A 19,067-nucleotide genomic window follows, 5' to 3' on the forward strand; every position below is an offset into this window, starting at 1 on the left:
ACATTTACACCAGAAACTGCCATAAATGGTGGCTGAAATCTATGTTGGTCTATGAACTGGAGTAAATTTTAGTCTGGCGCAGGGGATGCTGGAGGAGGCATTTAATTTATAACTAGGTCTGTGCCAACTACTAAATTACCCTAAGTGCCCGCAGGGCCCATCAAGACTGGCCTAGCACATTCCGGTCTTGATAAACCAGTGCAGTAGAAGTCTTTAAATTTAAGTGGCGGTTTTCCTGAAAAACCCAGATATTTTCCTTCTTTGCAAGCGATGAAAAGTACAACAATAAGGCATTTATGAGCAGATCCTGGGCAAGGTTGCTGGATTTATTAATAATATAACTCCGGTATTAGAAATTGGAAGCCACCTTATGTTCACGATGTACAAGATTATGTTAAGCAGATTCCAATTAACTCCAACCACTCATCAGATTGCAAGCTTTTGTGGCCAATAATTCATTGTGCCTCTTTTATTCTACAAGGTACAGCGCTGTGTGCACTGCCAGTGCTATATAAGATAAGAAAAGTATCGTTTGGATTAATTCAAAGTACATCAGGGAGTAGGATAACCTACAGCCCAATCAAAATGTAATGCCTTCATCTTCCCTCTCCCCTTATTGTGAAATATCAAGAACAAGTTCACAGACTGGAGGAACTTCTCATAGAACGTTTCAGATGTCCGCAACATACAAAGACCCCCAGAATGGGGTCTTCAAGGCTCCGAGTCATATTCCTCTCATGGTGGCTTTTTTTTTTTTTTTTTTTTTTTTTTTTTGCAAGGTTGCTGAGACAGCAATGCAGAGTCCAATGCATCAAAATGTATAGGGTCTGTGATAGCCGGAGAAGATGACTTGGTCAGAACTTCCCTTGCTTCAGTTTATCTATGTGGTGAGACAGTTTTAGAGCAGGACCCAACTTCAGACCCATATATTTCATCATGACATCACTTCTCAGTAGGAGCAAGGCTTTTCCATCAATTTCCTGTAGAAAGGGGAGAACAGATGATGAAATATAGTGAGATAATCTAATATGTTTATTAGTCTCTGTGAGGAATATGGATTATTATTTAATGTCAGCCATGTTCTCACACCAGCCATCTACTGTCTGATCGCAGAGGCAGGAGCACCGCAGGGGTCCTGGCTTCAAACAAGCCACTCGCTGACACATAGCACCTACTCCAGCCAGCCAGGAACCCAGCTAATGGAACAGGAAAACCTCTCTGCAGGGAATCTAAGCCATTCCCCAAAATGGCATCAATAAAAACAAGCACTCACACAACTCCGAAGATGGAAAAAAAGAAACGTTACAGGCCTTTTTTGCTCATAAAAAAAAACTAAACGATTAAAAAGAACTATAGAAATTTGGTAGTCACCCTAAAATATTAATAAAAGTTATACAATACACTAGAGGTACCCCAAAAATGCAACTCAATGCACAAAATGTCAAGCCCTCATATGGCTATGTCAATGGAAAAATTAAAAAGTTATGGATTTTGAAATGCAGAGATGAAAAATGAAATAAACGGTTGAGTCCAAAATAAGCCACTTCCTTACCAAGGTTAATGCACAGATCACCACCCCCAGTGGTTCAGTGTAAAGGTAGACAGAATTTATAGGGTCACTAACTTGTCACAAAACTTTTCATATGTTATAGAGACATATCAAAAGTTGTAATCGGTGGGGGTTTGAGCACTGAGACCTCCACCGATCCCTAGAATGAGGGGAGAGAAGCGCTAGCCTATCATGCTCTTGCTCCTCGCTGCACCAGACGGGCTCCATAGAAGTCAATAGACTAGTCTTGGTTCAATCCTCGGCAGCCACTAGAGACGGTGCGATATGCGCGCTTCTCTCCCCTCATTCTAGTGATTGATGGGGATCTCAGCACTCAGATCTTCACCATGCACAACTTTTGATATGTCTCTATGACACATGAAAGGTTTTGTGAAAAGTTAGTGACCCGTTTTTTCATTTGTATGTATTGATGACCAATCTTAAGAACAGGTTAATCAACAACAGATTATGGGGTCTGACACCCTGTACCCACACCAATTTCGGCGACTAGCGCACTGTCTGGTAGCACATAGCAAAGAATCAAGACAGGGCAAGTGTTGAGTCTTAAAATTTGACAGGTTTCCCGTAAGAAAAATAATAAACTGAAATTTCTAGTGTAGGAGCTTCCAAGAGCTATGGAAGATGTAATCAAAGTTTTCCATCCTTGCTTTATTTTTTTGACTTTGGTTTAAAAGGCATCTGTCTGCATATTAGTACCTATGAAACCGGCTGACCTGTTTGCATGTGCACTTTTTAGCTGAAGGCATCTGTGTTGGTCCCATGTTCACATGTGCCCACGTTGCTGAGAAAGTTGAATTAGTCTTACCGGTAATTCCTTTCTCGTGAATCCTCCATGACGGCACCTTACTAGGAGATTATCCTCCTCCTTCCTAAACTTACACACTCATTCATGACCTTCACCAGTGACTTAACTATTCTTTGTTATACATGTTAAATCGCATACATATAACTGTAGACCAATTATTTAATTTCATAACTAGTCAAAATTATTTTTTTGGGGGGGGGGGGGGAGATATAAGCGGTGCCGTCATGGAGGATTTGCGAAAAAGAAATTACCGGTAAGACTAATTTAACTTTTCCCCTCCCCTCCATGACGGCACCTTACTAGGAGAGCTAACAGATTAATAAATTAGGGAGGGACTACTGCTTGTAAAACTTTCCTACCGTAGGATAGGTCTCTTTTGGAATCAATATCTATCCTATAGTGTTTTACAAAGGTATGAGGACTTGACCAGGTTGCTGCCCTACAGTTTTGATCCAAGGAAGCGGATGCTTCTTCTGCCCATGAAGTCGATACTGCCCTTGTAGAATGAGCTTTGATATTTACCGGGGGTCGTTCTCCTATTGCTATGTAGGCTTCTGAGATGGCCGATTTTAGCCAACGTGCAATAGAAGGTTTGGACGCTTTTATAAAGAGGTTATTAGATTTTCTCCAATCTTTAGTTTCTGATATATACCTCAGGACACACCTTCTGACATCCAAAGTGTGAAAGACTTCTTTTTTAGATCTGGGATTTTCACAAAATGAAGGAAGAACCACCTCCTCCATCCTATGGAACTCCGAGACCACCTTAGTCAGAAAGGAATCGTCAAATCTCAGGACTATTCTATCATCCCTGACAATCATAAAGGGTTTTTTAACCGAGAAGGCTTGTATCTTATTAACCCTACGTGCAGAAGTAATGGCAACTAGGAATACTGTTTAAAGGGTCAAATATCTGATATTTGCTGATTCCAAGGGTCCAAAAGGGGGTTTAGTGAGACCGGAAAGAACAGTGTTTAAATCCCACGAAGCAACCAGAGGTCTACAGCCGTGGCCAAAAGTTTTGAGAATTACACAAATATTAGTTTTCCCAAAGTTTGCTGCTAAACTGCTTTTAGATCTTTGTTTCAGTTGTTTCTGTGATGTAGTGAAATATAATTACACGCACTTCATACGTTTCAATGGCTTTTATCAACAATTACATGACATTTATGCAAAGAGTCAGTATTTGCAGTGTTGGCCCTTCTTTTTTAGGACCTCTGCAATTCCACTGGGCATGCTCTCAATCAACTTCTGGGCCAATTCCTGACTGATAGAACCCATTCTTTCATAATCACTTCTTGGAGTTTGTCAGAATTAGTGGGTTTTTGTTTGTCCACCCGCCTCTTGAGGATTGACCACAAGTTCTCAATGGGATTAAGATCTGGGGAGTTTCCAGGCCATGGACCCAAAATGTCAATGTTTTGGTCCCCGAGCCACTTAGTTATCACTTTTGCCTTATGGCACGGTGCTCCATTGTGCTGGAAAATGCATTGTTCTTCACCAAACCGTTGTTGGATTGTTGGAAGAAGTTGCTGTTGGAGGGTGTTTTGGTACCATTTTTTATTCATAGCTGTGTTTTAGGGCAAAATTGAGAGTGAGCCCACTCCCTTGGATGAGAAGCAACCCCACACATGAATGGTCTCAGGATGCTTTACTGTTGGCATGACACAGGACTGATGGTAGCGCTCACCTTTTCTTCTCCGGACAAGCCTTTTTCCTGATGCCCCAAACAATCGGAAAGAGGCTTCATCAGAGAATATGACTTTGCCCCAGTCCTCAGCAGTTCATTCACCATATTTTCTGCAGAAGATCAATCTGTCCCTGATGTTTTTTTTGGAGAGAAGTGGCTTCTTTGCTGCCCTTCTTGACACCAGGCCATCTTCCAAAAGTCTTCGCCTCACTGTGCGTGCAGATGCGCTCACACCTGCCTGCTGCCATTCCTGAGCAAGCTCTGCACTGGTGGCACTCCGACCCCGCAGCTGAATCCTCTTTAGGAGACGATCCTGGCGCTTGCTGGACTTTCTTGGACGCCCTGAAGCCTTCTTAACAAGAATTGAACCTCTTTCCTTGAAGTTCTTGATGATCCTATAAATTGTTGATTGAGGTGCAATCTCAGTAGCCACAATATCCTTGCCTGTGAAGCCATTTTTATGCAGCGCAATGATGGCTGCACGCGTTTCTTTGCAGGTCACCATGGTTAACAATGGAAGAACAATGATTTCAAGCATCACCCTCCTTTTAACATGTCAAGTCTGCCATTTTAACCCAATCAGCCTGACATAATGATCTCCAGCCTTGTGCTCGTCAACATTCTCACCTGAGTTAACAAGAAGATTACTGAAATGATCTCAGCAGGTCCTTTAATGACAGAAATGAAATGCAGTGGAAAGGTTTTTTTGGGATTAAGTTAATTTTCATGGCAAAGAAGGACTATGCAATTCATCTGATCACTCTTCATAACATTCTGGAGTATATGCAAATTGCTATTATAAAAACATAAGCAGCAACTTTTCCAATTTCCAATATTTATGTAATTCTCAAAACTTTTGGCCATGACTGTACTTCTGGGTCTGAGCCTGTCGGTTCCCTTCATAAAGCGAATGATCCATGGATTAGATGCTATTTTTTCATCAAAATAGGCGCTTAATGCTGAAATTTGTACTTAATGCTGAAATTTGTGCTAGGTTTTAAACCCTTATTAAAGCTTTCTTGGAGAAAGTCTAGAATAGACAAAATACTTCCCGCTGAGTTAGAAGGATTTTCTGAACACCAGGAAACATATCTGTTCCAGATTTTACGGTAAATTCTATTTGTGACTTATTTTTTACTGGCTAGCATGGTATTGATTACTCTGTCAGATAGACCCTTAGATTTTAAGATTGCCCTTTCAGGATCCAAGCCGAGAGGTGCAGACTTTGCGTCTTTGGGTGTAGAACCGGCCCTTGACTTAGGAGGTCTTCTGACCAGGGTAGAATCCATGGTTCCTCCGTGGACAATTTTGCCAGGAGAGGAAACCAAGATCTCCTCTGCCAATTGGGTACAATTAGAATTACATTGGTCCTCTCTTCTTTTATTTTTTTGAGTACCCTTGGAATCAGATGCAGAGGTGAGAAGCAATATGCCAGTTGGAATCTCCAAGTAAGAGCCAGTGCATCCGTCCCTGCACTCCTCGGATCCCTTGGATCTAGGGAAAAATAGGCTGGTAATTTCACATTCATCTTGTTTGCAAATAAGTCTATCTGGGGAAGACCCCATTTTTGTGTTAAGGCTTGAAAAATTTCCTCTTTTAAACTCCACTCCCCCGGATCTAATTTCCTGCGGCTGAAGAAATCCGCTTGGATGTTTTGTGTCCCCTTTAAAAAAAACGCTTATAGGGAGAGGAGATTCTCCTCTGCCCACAAGAAAATTTTGTTAGTTAGGGCTTGTAGTCACTCGCTTTTCGTTCCTCCCTGGTGGATTATATATACGCTACAACCGTCTTGTTGTCGGATCTTATTTGTACATTGGAAACTTTTAGCTCCTCTGAGAAGTAACTTAGAGCCCCCCAAACCGCCAGAAGTTACCGGTGATTTGACGAGTATTTTTTCTGGGATTGGGACCACTCGCCTTGGGCCGACAATGCTTGGAGATGCGCTCCCCAGCCCCAGAGACTGGCATCCATGGTGAGGATCAACTGATTTCTCACTATCCACGGTACTCCCTTCTGCAGGTTTGAATTTAATTCCCACCATTTTAGTGAGGACAGAATGTGATCCGGAATCGCTATTAGTCTGTCTAGGGAATCCTGTTTCCGGTTCCATTTTTTTAAACATAAATCTCTGAAGAGGACGGGCCTGTATTTGCGCCCACTTCACTGTCGGGATGCAAGCTGTAAAAGACCCTATCAGGGCCATTGTTTGCCTTATGGTGTGGGATTTTGGTTTTCTGAATTGTTTTACTTTGGATTGGATTTTTGCGACCTTCTCTACTGGTAAAAAACATTTTTGACTCACTGAGTCTATGAGAATTCCCAAAAAGACTATTTTTTGCGTGGGAACTAAGTGAGACCTCCAGATTTAAAATCCAACCCAGTTCCTCCAGTCTGTCTATCGTTTTGGATAGATTGGTTTCTAGGTCTTTCTGGGAGTCCCCCACTATGAAAAGGTCGTCCAGGTATGGAACTATCATTACTTTCTCCTTTCTCAGAGGGGTTATCATCTCTAGCACATTTTCGTAAAAAGCCTGGAGGCAGTTGTTATCCCAAACGGCAGTGCTTGAAACTGAAAATGTTTTAGATGCCCTTGGACCCACACCGCTATTGTCAAAAATTGTTGTTACTCTGGATAAAAGGGTACGTGAAAATACGCATTTTTTAAGTCTATGGATGCTAGAAACGCCCCTTCTTGTAAAACATTGACGGTGGTTTTTATAGATTCCATCTTGAATTTTTCGTACTTTATGGACTTGTTCAGCATTTTCATATTTATGATAAGACGCACTTTCCCGTTCGGCTTTCTTACCATAAAAACCCTGGAATAACAGCCCAGACCGACTTGATTCGTTGGTACCGGAACAAGAACGTTCATCTGAACTAGCAGTTTGATTTCTTGCTCCAGGCAAAGCTGAAGATGTTCCAAGCCTTGAACTGGAGTCTGAACAAATAGAGTGGGGGGGACTTTTGACAAAGGGAATACTGTACCCTTCGTGGAGGGTATTTAATAACCAGCGGCTGCATGAGTATTTTTCCCAGCACTCCACGAATTTTCACAGTCTTTCCCCCACTGGGGCTCTGGCGTCATTTTTTGGAAGACTCCTCAGAACGGGGAGAGAACATAAAACCCTTCCCTTTCTGTTTTCCCGATTTCCAGTTTTCTGTTTTACTCATTTTGTTTTGAAAACTACCCTTCTTTTGGGGACGAAAAAACGGAGTTTTCCTTTTCTTTTTATCCTCCGGGAAACTCTTTTTGGAATCAGAGGCTTTCTCTAGAATTTTATCTAAGTCCTGACCAAAGAGAAGATTACCATAAAACGGGATGTTGCATAATTTTGCCTTGGAGCCTGTGTCTCCAGACCAAGCTTTTAACCAAAGTGCCCTTCTAGAGTTGTTAGCTAGTTGTTAGCTCTTGCGGTCAGCCTAACGGAATCCGCTGTTGTGTCTGACAAAAAATCTAAGGCTTTTAATAAGAGAGGAAAGGAGTCTGCAAAGTTTTCATATGGGGTATTGGATTTTAGTAATGCTTCCAGTTGTACCAGCCAACTTTTTAGGGATCTAGCTACGGATGTGGCCGCGATATTAGGTTTAAATAAAGCCGCGGCCGCGTCCCAGGTTATCCTAAGGTTAGCATCCACCTTTTTATCCATATGGTCACGTAATGACCCCGTATCTTCAAACAGTAAGGAAGAACCCTTAGCCAGTTTGGAGAGTGATACATCTATTTTAGGACAATTTAAGAACGGGGATAATTCTTCTTCGTCGAAGGGTAGCCTTTTCCTAATTGTACTGGGTAGGAAAACTTTCCTGTCTGGATTTTTCCACTCCCTCAAAATAAGAGACTGCAGATTTTTGTGTACTGGAAATACTCTCTTTTTCTTGGTTTCTAATACTGAAAACATTCTATCCTGGGCGGATCTATGTATTTTTTCTTCTTTAATTTCCATGGTATCCCTGACCGCTTTTAATAGATCGTTTATATCGTCAGATGAAAATAAGTAATTTTTAAAATCGCCATCAGAGTCAGAATTACTACTACTCTCATGGCTATCCGAAGAAACATCGGAAGAAAAAGATGTAGAGTTTTTTAAGGGCGATTTTTTTCCTGGACCCCTGTTTTGATGTTGATGGTATGCTAGCGGCTGCAGAAAAATCTGAAAAAGCGGACTTTATTTTTTGCTTAATCAGACCCTGCAGTTCCTGTCTTAAAGACGGGACTTCCTCCCTGACAATGTTATCAATGCACTTTTCACAAAGTTTTTTAGCATGATTTTCGGGGAGTTTAACGCGACATCTAAGAATTTTAGATTTTTGCGCTATTTTAGGTTTAACAGAAATGTCTTTGTCACTCTTCCATACAAAAAGGGAAAAGATGAGAAAGGCCTATTAACAGCATGTGCAAGCAGCATTCCATACTCACAACCTGGATGTCACTCACTGCTACAGGTTGGTCCATAGCTTCCTCCGGATCCATGTGTGTGGATGGCCGAGGCTGCAGAAATGCTTGTAACTTCTCCGGTCAGAGGGCGACATACGACTTGACCAGGGCGCCAGTTTAAAAAAAACGTATGGCCGGAAGTCTCCCCAGGACCTCTGACGTCATCCAGGCCGGCAACTCTCAAGCCACCCCTATTAGGCCCCTGGATGACGTCACCCGCTGGAGCCGAGAATCTCGGGCAGCGGACGGCCTAGAACCCGGAAGTGAGTTTTAACAAAAAAAAAAAACACGGCAGGCACTCCATGGAACGGACTTACTTGCCCAAGGTAAGCCCGTGGCTGGCGCAATGCACCCACCATCATGCGATAGCTCCCGACCGGAGCGCAAAGATAGCTCCTATCCTCCGCCTGGCAGGGACAGGAAGAGACTGAAGATAAGTGAGGAGGCGGGCCCTTTTGAACCTTCCTGTCCCTGCCTGGCTGGAGGAGGATAATCTCCTAGTAAGGTGCCGTCATGGAGGGGAGGGTAAAAAAGGAGCAACGGGGGCGTTGTCGTTACACCTAGAGGCTTTGCTTCTGCAACTGCCGCATCCTCTGCACTTTGATTGACAGTGTAAACAACATTCTCAGCAATGTGAGCACAAATGAACATGGGACCAACACAGATGTCTTCAGCTACAAAGTGCACATGCAACAGGTCAGCCAGTTTCATAGGTACAAATCTGCTGACAGATGCCCTTTAATTCTGTTTATCTTTTGTGTACATTTCTACATAGTAGCTCCACATATTCGCCTAATCGGGCCCGTCCTTCCTGGGTGTCTTGTTTGCACTTTTTTGCACTAAACCTCTCATTGTGCACCCAGATTATCATGACATCAGGAAGTGGGGGCGGGTGCTGCAATGATGTCCCAATACATCAATATTTTGTGTAGGTCACTACAATATAGCAATATAATTAAAGGGGTTGTCCTGCGTAGGAGATGACAACCCCAGTAGTCAGAACGTGTGTCCTAACCCACCTGTCTGCAGTCCCACTATTCCAGTGCTGCTGCCACATTCCTGGCAACTTCTGGTCGCAGCTGGACCAGAAGTGGCTTCGTCCTTTGATTACTGCAGCCATAAAGCATAAGGCCCCTTGCAGACGAGCGTGAGCTGGTTAGGCCCGGATGCGTTGCGGATGCGTTCTGTGAAAAATGTGCGATTTTGCAAGCAAGTTCATTCAGTTTAGTATGCGATCGCGTTCAATTGTTCAGTTTTTATCGCACGGGTGCAATGTGTTTTAATGCGTTTTTCACGCGTGTGACAAAAAAACTGAAGGTATACAAACAACATCTCTTAGCAACCACCCGTGAAAAACGCATCGCATCCGCACTTGCTTGTGGATGCGATTTTCACGCAGCGCCATTCACTTCTATGAGGCATGCTGCGATTTTCCAAAACCAACGCTCATGTACACAGACCCATTGAAAAGAATGGGTCTGGGTGCAGTGCGGGCGCAATGCGTTCGCATCACGCATTGCACCCGCGCGGAATACTCGCTCGTGTGAAAGGGGCCTAAGAATACAAGAAGATTGAATATACTGTATATTCTTCACAAGACTCACGTGTTTACGGAAGAGCTCTGCATGTGACCCTAGCTGCGGATCGGCTCCTCTGATAAACTGCATAACATCTTCCATGTTCCATAAAGATGGGTCACGAGATCCCTGCCGACCATTTGTGCACCTTTCAGACTCTGGTATAAAGAATGACAGAAGATGTTCTAAATCATCCTATACAACTAGGCTAAAGTGGGCTTTGCTGATCACAATTCACATATCATCTTTCTCATTCATTATGGTTTTCTACTTTGTTTGTAAAATGTTGGCCAGAAAAAAAAAAAAGAAAATAATCAAGTTGGTAACTTTCTTCTAAATAATAGATTTGAGGCTGGACTAGTGTCATCAGGGCTTCGGGACACCACCATACATGCTGAAATAAGGAGATGTGGCTGTCTTTTATGGTCCTAAAGATCCAAGTAGTTTGATCAACATTTTCATTTTATGAAAATCAAGTTACTACTTACTGGCCTCAACTGAAACAAGGGAAATTACTTCTTAGCCAAACAATGGGTGAGGCAGGTCACCACTGTGGCCAGTGACTGAATGAGAAGTCATTTCCTGTGTGCCAAGAGGGAAGCAGAGACCAGCAAGGCCCAGGAAGAATTGGAACAGGAATGGCATTTTTTTATGCAATTCTGAACCCTTTTTAAAAAAAATAAAAAATTGTCATCGGCTGGTCAAACCCTATAAAGTATCACAAGTGCATGTGTGATACTTTAAAGGAGTCGTCTACATCAAGTTGTAATGTTTAAAAGATCACTGCTCAGAAATGTTCTTACTTTTTCAAATTTTTCCAAATCTTATTAGGACACATGGATGGATGTCACAGAGGGGTTCAACTGCTTCTGAAACCCCCAACAGTGAGACATTATTAATATTTTAGACCTTAATTGTGCTACTCACCACCCGAGCTTAGCCGACGTACAGTTCCTTGGGACAGACTGCTAGGCTGGTGGTGACTCCGAAAGGAAGAAGACCGATATTCCTTTGAGACTCTACATGTGTTTGGGCTACTAGGAGATTCTGCAGGACCCAGGCGCTGCTCCATTGACCCTGGAAGTCCAGCATCATTCAGGAATGTTTCTCCTGCAGCCATACAAAGGTTGGAAAACAAATCTTAATGTCACTGCAGTGTGTGCCAAGTATACTGCAAGTATATTCCTTATTCTTTGATGATGATCTAGTTCACTGCGCTGGATAAGTAAAAAGTCAGTTTTATAGTATAGGTTGATGCAGCAATTATAAGTACCTTTTTACTACTGTATTTTTATTTTTTCCTGGGCAAAACAATGTGTAAGGAAAATGTTTTTTTTTAGACACAATTTTTTTATTTTTTATTGTTACACTCTTTAGTCCTCACTGTGGAATCTGACCTTGTGATTTTTTTTTATATACTTCTCCATTTCTGGGAACCTTGTTAGACCTCCTGCTTCCCTGCAATTGAGCTTTGGGGGAGAAGGTGCTGATGGACTTACAAAGGGAGACTTCCTCCTCCATAAAACTAGACTACTGACCACACATTTGAGGGATTGGGATTGTAGTTAAATTCAATCCTGACCATGCACAGGATGTGCATATACACAACACGGGAAGGGGTTGAAACAGTATAGTTTTCCAAGCTTACCTTCTGATGCATGGCAATCATTCTTTGGTACTTTGGGACACAGGGGGGCACTGTATGGAGGTATTTCTTGAGAGTATCTCTTGGACCCTCTGCCAGGACCATGGAGACTGCCCTCAAAATGACACCTTTCTAAAAAATAAAAAAAAACTGTGTTAAAAACACTGTAGAAGTGCAGTTTGTGTGAATTTTATCTAATACTCCACAATTCATACACCTTTAATAAGATAAGCTTAGTACCTGTTAAATACCGGTCATTCTCATATGATCCAGCCTGTGGTGCAGGATTCTGAGTGAACGGCTGGTTTCCAAATAAGTTGTCACTACGCAGGTTCCGACAAAGTTTCTCCAGAAAGCGAAGGACATACCCAATACTGTTTACTGCTGGAAGGTTCAGCGTATGCTGCTCCCTCTCAAATACCGCTGCAAAATAAGATTAAATCATAAAAAAAAGTTTTATATTTTTTCACTTAGTCAAGATGAATATAGTAGTGCTAACCCTAGAACAAATATGCAGCGCATGAAATGGATCATGCAGTCAAAGTAGAAGCCGGAGGAAGAATAAAAGTGGTTATGGCCTGTTCTGCCTCTCAATTGTCTTCTGCATGGCATTCAGTACGTGTGGTAGTGAACTTACAGTGGTGGCCAGTTTCTATACTAGTGATAATTCTGAGGTCAGAGCAGCTGGATGTAACAAGATGCAGAGATGCTATCAACAGGGCCATACTTTATTAGCTTAAGAACTGTGCAGTATATTACGGTATTTCTGCAGTGTATGGTGGTGGGGGCAATGTATGATATGGTTATTGGGACAGTGTATTAGACAAGGTGTTGGACAAGATAAGGAATGTATTTGATACTTGATAATGATACTTTATTATCGGCTGAGCAGTTACAGATGCAAGTTTTCAAGACAGCTTAGGCTACTTTCACATCTGCATTTTCCATTCCGGTATTGAAATCCGTTGTAGGATCCCAAAACCCGAGGAAAACGCTTCAGTTTTGTCCCCATTCACTGTCAATGGGGAAAAAACTAAACTAAATGCACCAGAATGCATTCCGTTGCGTTTGGTTGCGTTCCCACGCCGGACGCAAAAGTGCTGCAAGCGATGCGGAGCAAGACTGATCCAACATGATACACAATGTAAGTCAATGGTGCCGGATCTGTATTCTTAGACACAAAAGATTCTGAACCCTTTAACTTACAATGGTTTTAGTGCCGGATCCATCATAGCTATTTTATAGATAATACAACCAGATCCGTTCATAATGGATGCAGCCGGTTGTATTATACTAATGGAAGCGTTTTTTCTGAACCATGACAAATGTGAAAGTAGCCTTAGTTGTTGTCTGACATGCTTATTTGTACACTACATGACAAATACACCATTGTGGGGGCAGGCAACTTAGGGTAGTGCACAGAACACCATCCAATGTACGGACAGTCATCGCTCTGAATCAAATGTTTTAATAAGGTAAAAGTTATCCCTCTTAACTGTAAGGATAGGTTCACACCATGTTTGTGCTCCGAATCACATATATAAAAATAAGATGAAAATTAACTGTATGCCAACTGTATACTTTTTTGATGTGTCAGTCATCATCCTTTATTTATTCATATTTTTAGAGATGTCTTTTACTGGCAAATGTATACCCATACATTTTGCTATACCTCACTTTCTATTCAAAGGGAGACACTTGTAGAATATGTCATCCCCATAGATACCTACAGATGCTGTACAAAATAGGTTTCGATACTGTGCACATTTTGATCAAATTGTGTGAGCCCACCTCCCACGACAAGGCAACCTCATTTAGATGGCTATCTTAACTTGGCATTATACCTGTACAACAGGAGGCTCATCTCTGATAGTTAAGTATAGAGATATATACTATGTACTCAAGATAGGTAGACACCAGCTGTATTCTATATAAATCCTAAGAGTCTCTTCACACCACATTTGGGTCCTAGGTTTACCATATATGCCAAGAAATCTTCTGCAGTATTACCAAATCAAATGTATCCATAGGGTTTTGTTCATCCAACTGAGGACAAAAAGAGTCCATATGGTTGAGGGTGACTAGTGGCAGGTGGACTCAAACCATTATGTGTTAATAACCTTACATGTTAACCACTTCACATCCGGGCCATTTCCCCCTTCCTGACAGAGCCATTTTTTGCAAATCTGATATGTGTCACTTTATGTGGTAATAACATTAAAACGCTTTTACTTATCCAGGCCATTATGAGACTGTTTTCTCGTCACATATTGTATTTCATGACAGTGGTAAAATTGAGTAAAAAAAAAAAATTTTTAATTATAAAAAAAATACCAAATTTACCCAAAATTTTTGAAAAATTAGCAAATTTCCAAATTTCTATTTCTCTACTTTTATAATAGATAGTAATACCTCCAAAAATAGTTATTACTTTACATTCCCCATATGTCTACTTCATGTTTGGATCATTTTGTGAATGTCATTTTATTTTTTGGGGACGTTAGGAGCAGTGATGGCCAGTTCGCAGTGTTCGCCGACGAACACATGCGATCTGACATCTTTATTCCCAAGCCCGGCGATGCAGAGGTAAGTCCTTACCTGTGCCTGCGCCGCGAGCCGCTCTGAAACACATGCGGTCACCGGGAGCAGGCAGTTCCGAGAAGGACTTACCTCTGCATCGCCGGGCTTAGAAATAAAGATGGCAGATTGCATGTGTTCGTCGTGAACACTGCGAACTGGCCATCACTGGTTAGAAGGCTTAGAAGTTTAGAAGCTAATCTTAAGATTTTTCACAAAATTTCCAAAACTCACTTTTTAAGGACCAGTTCAGGTCTGAAGTCACTTTGTGATGCTTACATAATAGAAACCACCCAAAAATGACCCCATTTTAGAAACTACACCCCTCAAGGTATTCAAAACTGATTTTACAAACTTTGGTAACCCTTTAGGTGTTCCACAAGAGTTAATGGAATATGGAGATGAAATTTCAGAATTTCAATTTTTTGGCAAATTTTCCATTTTAATCCATTTTTTCTGCTAACAAAGCAAGGGTTAACAGCCAAACAAAACTCAATATTTATTGCCCTGATTCTGTAGTTTACAGAACCACCCCATATGCGGTCGTAAACTGCTGTAAGGGCACACGGCAGGCCGCAGAAGGAAAGGAGCGCCATGTGGTTTTTGGAAGGCAGATTTTGCTGGACTGTTTTTTTGACACCATGTCCCAATTGAAACCCCCTGATGCACCCCTAGAGTAGAAACTCCAAAAAAGTGACCCCATTTTGGAAACTACAGGATAAGGTGGCAGTTTTGTTGGTACTAGTTTAGGGTACATATGATTTTTGGTTGCTCTACATTACACTTTTTGTGAGGCAAGGTAACAAAAAATAGTTTTGGCACCGTTTTAATTTTTTGTTATTTACAATGTTCATCTGACAGGTTAGATTATGTGCCATTTTTATAGAGCAGGTTGTTACAGACGCGACAATACCAAATATGACTTTTTATGATGGTTTGTTTCCGTTTTACATAATAAAGCATTTTTGAAATTTTTTTTTTTGTGTCTCCACATTCTAAAAGCCAAAGTTTGTTTTTATGTCTTATGTAGGGGGTAATTTTTTTGGGTATGAGATGACAGTGTGATTGGTACTATTTTAGGGTGCATATGACTTTGATCACTTGGTATTACACTTTTTGTAATGTAAGGTGACAAAAAATTGCTTTTTTGACACTTTTTTTTTTTTTTACGGTGTTCACCTGAGGGGTTAGGTAATGTGATATTTTTATACAGCAGGTTCTTATGGACGTCCGTTCGGGGTTTAGATCCTATGGGCGGATGTGAAGTGGTTAAGGTGTAGAATTATTCAAGTATTCAACATTTGCATATTACTTCATGCCTTTTGCATCTCAGACACAGAAAATGTGCATCTGCACATTTATTTAACTTTGTTCAGAGGTGCTAACTTGTTTTGCATGGCTAATAAGTGCATGAAGGACCTCTGTGGTGTAGTGTGTGGCAAGTATGAATGAAACAATTCTCAAGGAGATCTCACCAGATATAATTTCTCCACCATGACCCTGCTTTAGAAAACCAAAAACAGTTTTCTGATGGTAAGCACAGTCTATGCAGGCTTGAACTGCTTGCTGTAGGACAACAGATGCCCGCGCAGGTCCAAAATGATCCGGAAGGTGATGAACTTTCTTTCTGTCAAGGTGAGGACCAGAGTCTCCATTCTTGTTCAGATAAATGCAAACTAGAAAAAATGCACCAGTAGAAATACACATTTGTTACTCACAAGCCTTATGGAGGACAGGGCAGCATATCTTTCAATATATTAACATAGTTCATGATTTACTGTAGGTGCTGTATACAAAACACAATCTTAACATCATCGGGGCAGACTGACCAATGTAAATACAACAGTTTTCCGATAAACACAATTAAACATATGTGGCTTAGACCAATTATCATTTTTATGCGCCACTTCTTTCAAAACAGGGAGATTTATCAAAAATGGTCTAAATGGCTTAGTTGCCCACAGCAACTAGTTTTGACCTTTTATTTTCCAAAGGAGCTCTGAAAAATTTAAAATATAATTTGATTGGTTGCTATGGGCAACTAAGCCAGTATTCCTTTTCACCAGTTTTGATAAATCTCCCACATATTGTTTGTCCTGGTGTTTCTTTTGACTAGCATGCACCCTTCTGATGAATAGGGGACACACTTCATGTTCATACGATTTACACATGAATTTTGGTGCATATTCCACAGTGAAATCTATGGCCTTTTGCTTTAAATGGGAATCTATACTGGCACATGAGAGCAAATCTGTTTCTATGCGGTTCCGAGATCTGTGTCAAGTAGTGATGTCACTTCATGATGTGGTGTCTATGCCTAAATGACGGCAGGTCCTTGCACTGTAGCAATGGGACCCACAGTGAACAGTGTATGGGCAGGAACACACATTGCTGTTCCTGCCTGTGCACCCTCAGCTTGGCTAAATGCTGGAAAACCACATCAGTACCCTGTAACCATGTGCTATGCCAGGATTAGCTGGGCAGAGCGGGCACAGACAATGTGTGCTCCCGCCCATGTTCTTATGGGAAAATGTTTTTAACCCCTTCACGCATTATCATGTACATCTCCGTGATAACGTGTGGGGGTTGCTGCAGTGAGCCCACTCCATACGCTGTATACTACATACAGCAGGCATCTGGCCACAATGATGGGCAGCAGTGATCACGCCCAACCCCGTAATTTAACCCTCAGATGCCGCAATCAAAAGCGATCATGGCATCTGTGAGGTAAGACATAGGGATCTGGCTCCCTCTGCCTTCAGATCGGAGCCCCTGCAGTGAATTTTCAAGGCTCTGATCGGTTACCGTGACAGCTTGGTGAGGCTTCCCAGGGTTGTCATAGTAATCTCTCTGATGAGCTATGCACAAGGCACAGCTCAGCAGAAGATCCAGGGTTCTAGCACCCTAAGGGGGTTAAATGTCTTAATGTAAAAAAATAAATAAAAAAAATAAAAAGTTTAAATGACCCCCCTTTCCCACGTTTACATTATTAGGTATCGTCACATCCGAAAATGTGTGAACTATTAAAGGGATTCTGTCACCAGGATTTCACTTACTGAGCTGTTAAATTGAACACATCAGTCTTCACGATTTATATTACAATATACTAGTATTACTGCGATGAGGAGTGAATAAATTAGCAGTGGGGCGGTGCTGGGCTCAAGGAGAAGGGGTGCGGGTGGGCTCCAACGGACAGAGGGACAGCCCCTTGGGCTCCTTATTTAGGTAATTTGCATATTAATAAAAGTGATTTTATAGACAAATTACAAGACACAGGGCAGTAATACTAGTATATTGTAATAAAAAATCGTGAAGACTGATGTGGTCATGTTAACAGCTCAGTAAGTGAAATCCTGGTGACAGAATCCCTTTAAAGTATACAAATAATGTTCGTGTGCAGTGTGCCTTTTTTTTTTGTGACCTTGACCCCCCAAAAAAACAACAGCGATCAAAAAGTTGTACGTACCACAAAAATGGTACCAATAAAAACTACAGTTCATTCCACAAAAAAACAAGCCCTCATACAGCTCTGTGGATGGAAATTTTAAAAAGTTATGGCTGTCAGAACATGGCGAAGCAAAGAAATTTTAGATTTTTTTAAAAAGGTGTTTATTTTTTCAAAAGTAGTAAAACAAAATAAAAACTATACAAGTTTGGTATAGCCATAATTGTACTGACCCACAGAATAAGGACGTCATGTCATTTTTATCGCACAGTAAACTCCGTAATGTCAAAACTAGGGATGAGCGAACTTCAGTTTTTTAAGTTTGGGTTTATGCTGAATTGCGTTATGGATTCCGTTACCACAGAACATAACGCAATTCAATGATGGAATGCATAACGGAATGCCTTTAGAGGCATTCCATTATGCATTCCGTTATAATAGAAGTCTATGGCCCGCATAACTGATCTGTCCGGAGTCCCCTCCTGCATAATGGAAATCGGACGGATCCGTTATGCCGGCCATAGACTTCTATTATGAAGAAATGCATACCGAAATACCTCTAAAGGCATTTCGTTATGCATTCCGTCATAGAATTGCGTTATGGTCCGTGGTAACGGAATCAATAACGCAATTCAATATATGATAGCACTCTGCATCCAGCATTCTGCCCTGCCTCCATGCTGGATGAGGCATTGGTGTACATTTTGGCCAAAGCGTAATAAGCCACGTCAAGGTCGCCTCTATTGAGTGGTCCCTAACACTAGTTCCTACCTGTTCATGGGCCATGACAGCCACACAAAGTCCAGGGAATGCAGGTCAGCATGCACGCTAAGCACACTCTGCTTTTAACCCCGTCCGGTGCCATTACAGCTTTCATCGGATCCAGGGATGCAAGTACCAACATGCACGCTGAGCCCACCATATACTTCTCCTGGAGCCAAAATGGGGTTCTATATAAGCAGACTCAGTTTTATACAGACTTTAAAACCAGCCTCCAGGACAGATTGACTGGTCAGGTGTGCATGACTCCAAGGAGATCGCCACGCCTCCAATATATACTACAAAGAAAAAAAGTTGTGGATTGAGTCAGCACAACCTGTATGTAGGTGCACATCACTATGGCGAAATACATATACAAACGGAAAATACAAATGTGATAGCACTCTGCATCCAGCATTCTGCCCTGCCTCCATGCTGGATGAGGCATTGGTGTACATTTTGGCCAAAGCGTAATAAGCCACTCACCTGACCTGAATTCCCTGGACTTTGTGTGGCTGTCGTGGCCCATGAACAGGTAGGAACTAGTGTTAGGGACCACTC

At 41.7% G+C, this 19,067-nt stretch overlaps 1 protein-coding gene across 3 annotated transcripts in view; it reads right to left on the reverse strand.

The window, feature by feature from the left end:
- Nucleotides 1-312: 312 nt before the first annotated feature.
- SCMH1 (Scm polycomb group protein homolog 1) overlaps nt 313-19,067 on the reverse strand; it is a 63,193-nt gene continuing 44,438 nt past the window's right edge. For all 3 annotated transcript variants that reach the window (XM_040424307.1, XM_040424308.1, XM_040424306.1), the window contains 6 exons: nt 15,778-15,978; nt 11,966-12,148; nt 11,729-11,857; nt 11,008-11,190; nt 10,108-10,238; nt 313-980 (listed from right to left, as the gene is read on the reverse strand). In XM_040424307.1, coding sequence (XP_040280241.1) covers nt 855-980; nt 10,108-10,238; nt 11,008-11,190; nt 11,729-11,857; nt 11,966-12,148; nt 15,778-15,978 — 953 coding nt within the window. In that variant the 3' untranslated portion in view covers nt 313-854. The remainder of the gene's footprint in view (nt 981-10,107; nt 10,239-11,007; nt 11,191-11,728; nt 11,858-11,965; nt 12,149-15,777; nt 15,979-19,067) is intronic.

This window comes from Bufo bufo, chromosome 3 (genome assembly GCF_905171765.1).
Source record: "Bufo bufo chromosome 3, aBufBuf1.1, whole genome shotgun sequence".
Classification (NCBI taxonomy): Eukaryota; Metazoa; Chordata; class Amphibia; order Anura; family Bufonidae; genus Bufo; species Bufo bufo.